The sequence below is a fragment of the Pteropus vampyrus genome, unplaced genomic scaffold (genome assembly GCF_000151845.1).
Source record: "Pteropus vampyrus isolate Shadow unplaced genomic scaffold, Pvam_2.0 Scaffold319, whole genome shotgun sequence".
NCBI lineage: Eukaryota > Metazoa > Chordata > Mammalia > Chiroptera > Pteropodidae > Pteropus > Pteropus vampyrus.
The window spans coordinates 442,772-453,190 of NW_011889100.1; the positions used below are offsets into that span (position 1 = coordinate 442,772).

A 10,419-nucleotide genomic window follows, 5' to 3' on the forward strand; every position below is an offset into this window, starting at 1 on the left:
ATTTAGACAGTAGGAAAACCGCGGGGAAATGGTCAATCAGATGACGTAATGTTTTGGGTGACATCCCATTCTGTGACTTCTGCACTGCATGACTGACATTGGGGTTTAGCTTGAGAAAGCGCAAAACCGATCTACACATCCGGGGTCCCTTCAGGGTCGAAGAGGTTCCCCTCAAAGTATTCACCAAATAGAAGCTGAGCGTTCCTTAAATTTGCATAAGTGAACTGCGGGATTCAGGATCGCGGCCAATAGGGAGTGAGGGGGCGGAGACGCACCTGGGTAGTCACCGCCTCCAGTAGGAAAGCGGGGAATCAGATTGGCTATTTCCTAAACGACAGTACCGGCGGCCAATCGCTTTTGAGACGCACAAATGGGGCAGGTTGGGACCCGGCACAACCAATGGCGAGAGGCATCTTCAGAAGGACCAGGTTCCTTGCCCAATGAGGGTGGGAAGGCTGTGCGGGGCTAGTTCCGAGCGGCAGTACTTAAGACCAACCCAGAGCGGGGCTGGGCGGGGCGCCGTGCTGAACGACGGGGCGCTTGGCCAATGGCGAGTACGAAAGCGGGCAGCCCAGACCGGGAACGCAGAGGGAGCTAAGGGAGGGGAAGGCTGAACGGGAGAGAAGCAGGAAGTAGCGGCGGCCGCGGGGAGGGCGGTGGCGGCGGCGGCGGCGGCAGAGGCTGGAGCACGGGAGAGACCGCCGGGGCTCGGCCCGCACTGGGAGCCAAACAAGTAAGCGTGCCCGGGGTGAATACCCGCCCCTGGCCCCGCCCCCAGGGGGCGGGTAAATACCCCGCCCCTCCCCCACTTGGTCAACTACCCCCTTCTCCGCGCCGCCCCCCTGGGGCTGCTTCTAAGAAGGCCGGGACACCGCCTCTGTTGCTTGGGGCGGATGGGCGAAACTCCCAGCCTGTTGAAAGCACAGCCCCTAGCCGGGTAAACGTGGAGGGAGGGTCGGGGTCTCCAAGTCCTGGCGCCCCCAGCCCAAGGGGCGTCCGAAACGCGGCCCGGGGGCTAGAGGCTGCAGGATGTCGCGACCTAAAATGGTGTCCGTGTCCGGGGGTGGGGGCGGGGGACCTGGGCAGGCCGGAGCAGAGCCTGCACCCCGACTGGGCGCGGGTCAGCGTCCGGGCCCGGCCAGGACTCCGGCTCGCGCCCCGGGCCGCCACGCTTCTCCTGCTCACTCCACAACCTCGAGGGAGCCTCGGGAGTCAGGGGGAGGAGGAGGCTGAGCTGCGCAGGGGGGCGAGGGGTGGCCGGAGTTGGGACGGACCCCGGCTGGGGAGCTGCGAGTCTCGCAAAGACCGTGCCCTCCCCACTGCTCTCTTTCCACGCGCCTGCCCCCTCCCGTGTGTGGTCCTGCGCCCGGAGGCGCTGCGCTGCGGCTCCCCAAGGGCTTGGCTTGGCCTTGGCCGGTCCCCTCCCTTCGGTCGCGGGTGTGAGCGAGAGAAGCGCCGCACGCCTCAGTTTCCCCTCTGGCTTCTCCTATGTCCACCCCGCCCCTTCCCCGCAACCCGGGACGTGCTCCCGGCGCCGGCCCTCGGCAGATGGCAGGGACTTAATTCCGCCCGCTGCCCAGCTTGGCTGCAGTCTAATCGCCCCCGGCCGCCGGCCCCTCGCCCTCCTCAGCGCGGCAGGCCCCGGCCCGGGAAAGGGCAGTGGAGCCCCCAACCGACCCGGCCAGTTCTCCCTCTTCCTGTTCAGCCCCTTCCTTTGGTTTTGGGGAAGAACAGAGGGAAAGGGCGGGGGGCTGGAGCCCAAGAGACAGGGCGCAGCAGCCGCAGAAAGGCCTGGGCAGGGGGGTGGGGAAGCCTCTTCGGCCTTGAGCTCCTCTGCTTGGTCTACTGTCTGCTCCTGGCTATCGGATGACCTCTAAGTCACTTGGACGCCCAAGGCGGGGGGTTGCCTGGGGGAGGCGAGTTTGCAGATGTTTTCTCACTGTCCTCGCTGATCTGTGCTCCTCCAGCCCACTTTTCCGTGGCCCTGAGTATGGTGGCCAGGCCTCCAGGCGGGCAGAGCAGCGGGGAGGAGGGCCTAGTGATCCATCCCCGGCAGAGGCAAGAGGTGGAGGGCTTTGTTTAAACCCAGAGCCTGCAGAATTGGGGGGGCGGGTGAGGGGAGGACCCCTGTTTCTTCCTCTTAATTGGTACCCTCTCCCTCCACCCCCACCTTGGTCCCAGCAATGCCAGCTGCCACCTGCTGGGACTATCTCCAGTTACAGTGTAAGGCTGGCAAGAGGTGAGAGGATTGGCCCTGAGAAATGGCTCGCAAGCTGGGCACAGAGCGTTAAGGGCCAGCACTTCCTCTGTTGCTTCTTCCTAGATACAGAAACACTTGTGGGAGAAACTGGTAGGGAACAGACCTGGGTCCCCCACCGGCCCTAGGCTGGCCTTCTTGTTGGTTTAGTGACACATAAGTCTTGTGGGATTTTTTTTCTTTTTGTATTGGGCCAGGTTGGGCTGGGTGAGGCTTCCTGGGCTGCTGTTGCCAAAGGAAAATTAAAAGGGTGAGGAGCGTGAGTTAGGGGACAGACTGGGGCGAAGAGCTCTGAGCAGAGGTGAGACGGCAGGGGCGAGGGGCCTGGCTCTTCCCCATGGGGGCAGCTGTGCTGGATAAGCGGGTACCCTGGAGTTTTAGCCCTGAGAGAGCGAGGTGGAGAGGGAGGAGGGGCTGGCCTGGGGAGGGCCAGGGGAGGGCCAGAGGCACTCTGGGGAAGGTAGGTGAGGGAGCACCAGGTGTTTGTGACAGCAGAGGCCTAGGCTGAGGCCCTTGTGACTGTGCTGCCTTCAGGGTTTTCCTCTCTGTCTCTTTGTCTTTCTGTTCCTTCGTCTTAATCTATCTTGGTCTCTTGGGCGATTTCTCTTAGTCTACCTCTCTCCCTCTTAACCAAGCTAGGTCTCCAGGTGCCAGTGATGACCCCAAGTGCTTCAGACTTGACCTTGCAATGACCCCAGCCCTAGATTTCCAGTGCTTAGTCCTTCCCAGGCCCCGTCATCGTGACATGCTTTGTTGGTCTCAGCTGTAATTACTTGTATCCTGGGTTCTGACTCTCACGTTTACAACTTCATGTTATGCTCAGAATAACCCTATGATATGTGGATTACTTGCCCCCTCTTTCATTTGAACAGCTAAAGGGAGTGGAGTAACTCGCTTATCCAGCAGGCCATTGATAAGGCTGGAGCTAGAATCATTCCTTGTGCCTTAGCTTAGGTCCCAGACCTTCTGTACACATGGTTTTCAGAACTCTGTGGCCCCCCCAAGAAGATCCATGAAGAATATAGATGGATCCCATCCTGCATGAATGAAGCCTTACACCCAGAGTGTCGTGTCCATTCTTCTTGATAGTAGTATTGATTAATCGGTTGATTCTGTGCTGGGCACAGGAGGGACTGTGGTGGTTTCAACCAAGATACTCGGACTCCCTCTGCGACCCTCATCTCATAACTTCTGTGTTTCTCAGGAATCTCTTTCTTCTCTTTCTCCGGCCCTTGGTGTCTTCCCTGGAAAGTACACCCTGCCTTCCTTTCAGTTTTAGGGTTTGGCGAACCAGGTGCCTCCAACCAGCCCTCGGATCCGCACTGAGCTGGTCCGCCACGTCGGAGTGCGCGCGGGTTCCGAGAGGGCGTGAACGTGGAGACGCGGAGGGAGGAGGTCCAGGGCGCCTGCTTCCGGACGTCTCAGTTTCTCCCTCTCCTTCCTGTTCATCAGGCCAGGGATCTGCCGCCATGGGAGACATGAAGACCCCTGATTTTGACGACCTCCTTGCCGCCTTTGACATCCCCGACATTGATGCAAATGAAGCCATCCACTCTGGGCCGGAAGAAAACGAGGGGCCAGGAGGCTCAGTGAAGCCAGAATCCAGTGTAGGGGGTGAATCTGGAAAAGCAGCAGCAGCAGCTCCTGGGGATGGCCCTGGGGTTCCAGCCCAGGCCTCTGACCTTGGCCTGCCGGCAGCGGACATCTCAGCAGTCAGCGTCATTGTCAAGAACACTGTGTGTCCTGAGCAGTCTGAGTCCTTGGTTGGAAGTTCAGAAGGGGAAGAGGCTGGGGCCGGGGGCGTGACCAAGGAAGGGCCTGTGGGACCTCGTCTGATGCAAAACGGCTTTGGGGGCCCTGAGCCATCCCTTCCGGGAACTCCCCACCCTCCAGCTCCTCCTAGTGTGGGTGCCTGGAAAGAGAACAGCACGGAAGGCAAAGCTCCATTGGACCTCTTTGATCATTTTGGGCCTGAGTCGGGAGAGCACCCTGATCCCCTGCCTCTGTCTGCACCCTCCCCACCTCGGGAAGGGGCTGTGACCCCACCTCCTTTCCCCTCACCCTTTGAGCTGGCCCGAGAGAATGGCCCGGCCCTGCTGTCCCCTGGTTCCCCCCCACTGCTGGGTGCCTTGAAGCAAGGCGGCTGCAGCCCCCTCCACCCCCCGGGCCCAGCCCAGCGAGCCTCGGGCTTGAGCCCTGAGGCTGCGGGCATCCCTGCCAGCGCCTCGCCTCCCCGGGTTGCCGGGGGGCCCTTCTTCAAGCAGTCTCCAGGGCACCAGAGCCCTCTTGCCTCCCCAGAGGTGCCCAGCTGTCAGCCCCTAAAGGAGGAAGAGGACGAGGGACCGGTGGACAAGTCCCCCACAGCAAGTCCCCAGAGCCCCTCTAGTGGCGCCGAGGCTGCCGACGAGGACAGCAATGACTCCCCTGCCTCCTCCAGCTCCTCTAGGCCCCTCAAGGTGCGGATCAAGACCATCAAAACATCCTGCGGCAGTGTCACGAGGACCGTGACCCGGGTCCCCTCAGACCCTGATCCACCTGCCCCTCTGGCTGAGGGGACCTTCCTGGCCGAGGCCAGCCTCTTGAAGCTGTCCCCTGTAGCCCCGACCCCTGAGGCTCCAAAGGTGGTGAGCGTCCAGCTGGGTGATGGCACGAGGCTGAAGGGCACTGTGCTGCCTGTGGCCACCATCCAGAACGCGAGTACTGCCATGTTGATGGCGGCCAGTGTGGCCCGCAAAGCTGTGGTTCTACCTGGGGGCACTGCCACCAGCCCGAAGATGATGGCTAAGAATGTGCTGGGTCTGGTGCCCCAAGCCCTGCCCAAGGCTGAGGGGCGGGCAGGGCTGGGGGCGGGGGGCCAGAAGGTGAACGGCGCCTCCGTGGTGATGGTGCAGCCTTCCAAGCCGGCCACCGCGCCGGGCGCCGGGGGCGGCACGGTCATCTCGCGGACCCAGTCCAGCCTGGTGGAGGCCTTCAACAAGATCCTCAACAGCAAGAACCTGCTGCCCGCCTACCGGCCAAACCTGAGCCCGCCGGCTGAGGCCGGGCTGGCCCTGCCCCCGAGCGGCTACCGCTGCCTGGAGTGTGGGGACGCCTTCTCGCTGGAGAAGAGCCTGGCGCGGCACTACGACCGCCGGAGCATGCGCATCGAGGTCACCTGCAACCACTGCGCCCGCCGCCTGGTCTTCTTCAACAAGTGCAGCCTGCTGCTGCACGCGCGCGAGCACAAGGAGAAGGGGCTGGTCATGCAGTGCTCGCACCTGGTCATGAGGCCCGTGGCCCTTGACCAGATGGTGGGGCAGCCGGACGTCACGCCCCTGCTGGCTGTCCCGCCCGCCCTCGGACCTCCGGCCTTGGCTGTCCTGCCCGCCTTGGGCAAGGGCGACGGGGCCATCGCCTCCGCCATTGCCGCGGTTGCCGCCGAAGCCCCTGTGCTGCCGCTCTCAGCCGAGCCGCCGGCCGCCCCCGCCACCTCCGCTTCCACGTGCTTCCGCTGCCTGGAGTGCAGGGAGCAGTGCCGCGACAGGGCCGGCATGGCCGCCCACTTCCAGCAGCTCGGGCCTCCTGCCCCCGGGGCCACCAGCAACGTGAGTTGCCTTTCACCACCCTTCCCTGGGGAGGGGACTGTCAGGCGCCATGGGCATGGGATCGAGGAAGGCCTGAGAGGCTTGGTTAGGAAGCGTAACAGGGGACAGGCCGCTCCTCCCCGACGCGCCTCGTTCCAACCCCTCGACAGGTGTGCCCGACCTGCCCCATGATGCTCTCCAATCGCTGCAGCTTCAGCGCGCACCAGCGCATGCACAAGAACCGGCCCCCCCACATCTGCCCCGAGTGCGGGGACAGCTTCCTGCAAGCCAGCTTCCAGGCCCACCTGCGGGAAGCCTGTCTGCACTTCTCCCGCCGTGTAGGATACAGGTGCCTCGCGCCTGTCCGCCCTCGCATGGGCTCCCCCACGCACCTGCGGGCCTCAGGGTTCCTGGCACCTGCCTCTGGAGAGCCCCATCTCCCCGCTCCGGCCCTCGGCCCCAGCGTGCTGGCACCTACAGCCTGCGGTCAGCCTGTCCACAGCCGGTGACGGGAGGTGGAGCAGGGCCCCTCCGGAGCTCAGCGCTGCCTCCACCGGCCTCCCCTGGGAACATGGTCTCCACAGCTCCCTCCTTTCCCCGCCTTGCTCAGGCTCCAGCACCCACGAGCTCAGAGCCCACCCTGTCCCTAAGGATGAACGTGGGCGGGCAGGGCACGGAGCCGGCCCGCCTCACACAGCGCCCCGTGTCCCCGCAGGTGCCCCAGCTGTGCAGTGGTGTTTGGGGGTGTGAACTCCATCAAGTCGCACATCCAGACGTCACACTGCGAGGTTTTCCACAAGTGCCCCATCTGCCCCATGGCCTTCAAGTCCGCACCCAGCGCCCATGCCCACCTCTACACCCAGCACCCCAGCTTCCACGCGCAGCAGGCCAAGTGAGACCCGGGGGTGGGGGGTGGGCCGGAGGGGGGCCCCGACAGGCCAGGGTGTCTGCACTGTCCTCTCCCCGCACAGGATGATCTACAAGTGCGCCATGTGCGACACGGTCTTCACTCACAAGCCCCTCCTCTCCTCACACTTCGACCAGCACCTGCTGCCCCAGCGCGTCAGCGTCTTCAAGTGCCCGTCTTGTCCTCTGCTTTTTGCCCAAAAAAGGACCATGCTGGAGCATCTCAAGGTACAGGAGCCCGGGGATGGAGGCGGGGTGCTCAGCTGCGTTGCCTGCTGCCAGGGTCGCCTCGCTTTCAGGAAGTGGGGGCGGGGGAGAGGGGGGCCCTGGCTCGGCGAGGCCCCCACAGCCGCCCCCGGTCTCCTCCTCGCAGAACACGCACCAGTCTGGGCGCTTGGGGGAGGAGACTGCCGGGAAAGGGGCCGAGGGTGCCCTTCTGACCCCCAAGGCTGAGCCCGAGGAGCGGGCTGTGTCTCGGGGAGGGGCGGCGCCCCCTGTGGAGGTGTCGTCCTCATCCTCTGAAGAGGAGGAAGTACCCAGTTCCCCGGAGCCCCCTCGTCCAACCAGACGGCCCCGGCGGGACCTGGGGACCAAAGGCGCCAAGGCTGGAGGTGGGGGCCCTGGAGGCTGGACCTGTGGCCTTTGTCACTCCTGGTTCCCTGAGCGTGACGAGTATGTGGCCCACATGAAGAAGGAGCATGGCAAGGTGAGCGAGGTGGGCTGCGGGGGCGGCCTTGGGCTCGGCCCGCGTGGCAGTGGGGCCGTCCCAGAGCTGGCCCTGAGCATCCCCACCCTGCTGTCCCAGTCGGTGAAGAAGTTCCCCTGCCGCCTGTGTGAGCGCTCCTTCTGCTCGGCCCCCAGCCTGCGGCGCCACGTCCGGGTCAACCATGAGGGCATCAAGCGAGTGTACCCGTGCAGGTAACCCTGCCCTCCTCCATCCCCTGCGGGCCCAGCCACAGCCCCCCCAGAGTGCCTGCCACCCGCCTCCGCCCTGGGGACGCCCTCTGGAGCCCTGCGCCCACCTGCCCGCTCCCCCCAGGTACTGCACGGAGGGGAAGCGCACCTTCAGCAGCCGCCTGATCCTGGAGAAGCACGTCCAGGTCCGGCATGGCCTGCCGCTCGGGGCCCAGTCCCCTGGCCGGGGGAGCATTGTGGTTCGGGGCCCCGGTGCCAGAGCCCAGGTAGGCGCAGGCCCGCTTTACTGTCTGGGCCGTGGGCACCTGCAGGGCTCAAGACCGGCCTCCGGAGCTCGGTTGGGATGCTGGGGGTCACTGGGGGTGATGGGGGGGGCCACTCTCTGCACTCTCTGCTCCAGGGGCCAGGACTGAAACGCCGCCAGTCGTCCGACTCCTGCAGTGAGGAGCCTGACAGCACAACCCCACCAGCCAAGGCCCCCAGGGGCGGACCCGGGCCGGGCGGCCCACTGCGCTACCGGAGCGCTGGGCCCCTGGAGCAGAGCCTCATGGTGGGGCTGAGGGTGGAGGGCGGGACCCAGCAGTGCCTCGACTGCGGCCTGTGCTTCGCCTCCCCTGGCTCCCTGAGCCGGCACCGCTTCATCAGCCACAAGAAGAAGCGCGGCGGGGGTGCTGCTGCCCTGGGCCTGGGGGCCGGAGACGAAGAGGCCCCCCCTCCGAGGTCTGACCCAGACGGAGGAGAGCCACCCTCACCTGCTTCTGGAGGCCCACTGACCTGTAAGGTCTGCGGCAAGAGCTGTGACAGCCCCCTCAACCTCAAGACCCATTTCCGCACCCACGGCATGGCGTTCATCAGGGCTCGGCAAGGAGGCAGCGGGGACAACTAGGTCCCAGACCTGGACTGACTGGCCCCCTCCCCCTTCCTCGGGAGCCTGGGTCACTGCTGCTGCCTGGTCCCCAGGCTGGGGGGGGTCTCATAATGCGCATTTTGTTCAGCTCCTCTCCCCTTAACCCCCAACGACGACAGACTTGAGCATTATAGTTATTTGCAGTCCCCACCCTGGGTTTGGTCCTTGGGTCCTATAGAGTGGGCCACCACGCCTCCTTAGCCCGACACTAATTCCGTTCCTGCTGCACTCCCCGCTGGGGCCGGGCTGGGAGGCAGGGCCCCCAAACGCCGAAGCTGCCTCAGCCCCCACCCCATCCCTGCAGGCTGACTCGGGGCCTGGCCGCCCTCGCACCAGCCCTCAGGCTCCCTGGCACTCCAGCCCCGGCCCCTGCAGTGCCTTTCACTTGTCTTTTTCCCCCCAGAAATCCAGGGGGGTGGGTAGGGATGAGTCCTGTCACGGGGGAGGGCCCAGGGAGAGGAGGGGACGGGCTCTCAGGAATCCTTTATTCTTGTAGAGATACTAACAGTGGGGGACCGGAGGGAGAAAGCCAGACCATTAAACTGTTCCTGGTTTAATCTCCGTCCGGCTCCTCGTCCTGTGTGACTTGGATGGGGGGGGGCGGGGCTTGGTGGAGGGGCCAGAGTCAAAACCGGGGCGGTCCTCCGGAAGAGGTGGCACTGACCGAGCAGGCAGGGAAAAGCCATCCTCCTCCATCTCGTTCTGTGTGCTGCCTTTTGCATCCTGGACACTGCGGCATCTGTTCACTCCTTGACAAACCCCCCCCCAAAAATACAACTTAGAAATGACACCAATGGCTAACTAAGGACTTTATTCCAAACAAAAATTGAAAATAAAAAAATTGAGAGCTATTTCCCTGGGTGTGGGGGACGGGATCAGGGCTAGGAATTCCCCGTGGCTCAGCCGGTCCCCTCACATATGGAGGGCTGTGACACCTCCCTTCCTGGCCACTGTGCCAGGGCAGCTCGGCAAGTGCAGGAGCCACGCCAGAGCCCACCCACCGAGGGGCCTCAGGCCAGGAGTCAGTCCCCGGGAGGGGGCGTCGGGCAGCAGCATGGCCACAGGCGAACCACAGGGTCAAGTCCTAAGTACCGAGAACCCACACCCCCCTTACCCGGCCCGGGACTCAGAACAGGCGATGGGAGGGACCTCTCAGACCTTGCAACGGAGGAAGGCCCAGTGGCCTCGCATTTATCCTGCTCTGGAGGGCAGCGAGTCCTGGGGTCTGTCGGGTGGGGACGTGGCACCCCAGCGAGTGCCCTGCGCCTGGCTCTCCCACCCCGCAAGCTCTACAGTCACCACACGATCCTGGGCACTTCTTGCCTTCCGTTTCCCTCGGGTGGACGGGCGGGTGGGGGTCTCTCCGACCAGGGGCCCGAGAAGGAGCGCGTCACATGATGCCGTTGGTGAGGTACTGGAAGCCGTCGTAGAGCTTGGTGGTGATGGAGCGCATGCTGCCGTCCACCATCTGCTCCACCAGCAGCTGCAGCTGCTCCTCGGTCATGCTCATGTGGAACCTCTCCTTGAGGTTGCGGATGGTGCTGGAGCCGTGGAAGCACGGGAGCTGAGAACCTGGGGGCGTTAGTAAGGGCACAGGTCACAGGTGGGGGGGGCAGTGGTGGCAGCCACCGCAAACGGCCAAGGGTGTCCCGGGTGCCCCGTCCCCACCTCAGAGACCCGAGCATGTGGGCGCGGCTCTGCTTGGCTAGAGGAGGGAGAACTGGCGGGGGGCCCTGTCTCAGCCCATTCTCGTCCCACGCTCCCACGCCCCTCCAGGTGGGGGCAGAGGGCCAGCGCCATGTCTCCCCCAGGAAGGGCCTCAGGACCCAGAAGGAAGGCTGGGAGGATCTAGGGAATGGGCCCTGAGCTGG

General features: G+C 64.4%; 2 protein-coding genes across 5 annotated transcripts in view; one reads left to right on the forward strand and one right to left on the reverse strand.

The window, feature by feature from the left end:
- Nucleotides 1-479: 479 nt before the first annotated feature.
- ZNF687 (zinc finger protein 687) lies at nt 480-9,110 on the forward strand. 4 transcript variants are annotated; one of them, XM_023521815.1, is made up of 10 exons: nt 480-733; nt 3,531-3,602; nt 3,710-5,841; nt 5,991-6,169; nt 6,536-6,712; nt 6,792-6,954; nt 7,076-7,432; nt 7,532-7,644; nt 7,766-7,907; nt 8,042-9,110. In XM_023521815.1, the coding sequence occupies exons 3-10, from the start codon at nt 3,727-3,729 to the stop codon at nt 8,525-8,527; spliced, it is 3,732 nt and encodes a 1,243-aa protein (XP_023377583.1). In that variant the 5' UTR covers nt 480-733; nt 3,531-3,602; nt 3,710-3,726; the 3' UTR covers nt 8,528-9,110. The 4 variants fall into 4 exon arrangements, with proteins under 4 accessions (XP_023377583.1, XP_023377581.1, XP_011375959.1 ...); XM_023521813.1 differs by lacking the exon at nt 3,531-3,602 and having other exon boundaries at nt 481-733; XM_011377657.2 differs by lacking the exon at nt 3,531-3,602 and having other exon boundaries at nt 483-733; nt 7,100-7,432.
- Nucleotides 9,111-9,938: 828 nt separating this feature from the next.
- PI4KB (phosphatidylinositol 4-kinase beta) overlaps nt 9,939-10,419 on the reverse strand; it is a 24,091-nt gene continuing 23,610 nt past the window's right edge. The window contains exon 11 of the mRNA XM_023521848.1: nt 9,939-10,120. Coding sequence (XP_023377616.1) covers nt 9,939-10,120 — 182 coding nt within the window. The remainder of the gene's footprint in view (nt 10,121-10,419) is intronic.

Bases quoted from the DNA above. Each gene is read 5' to 3' on its own strand.
- ZNF687 (XM_023521815.1), top strand. From the start codon at position 3,727: ATGGGAGACATGAAGACCCCTGATTTTGACGACCTCCTTGCCGCCTTT. The intron at 5,842-5,990 runs GTGAGTTGCCTT...ACCCCTCGACAG, and splicing joins CCCCCGGGGCCACCAGCAAC to GTGTGCCCGACCTGCCCCAT. The intron at 7,645-7,765 runs GTAACCCTGCCC...CGCTCCCCCCAG, and splicing joins AAGCGAGTGTACCCGTGCAG to GTACTGCACGGAGGGGAAGC.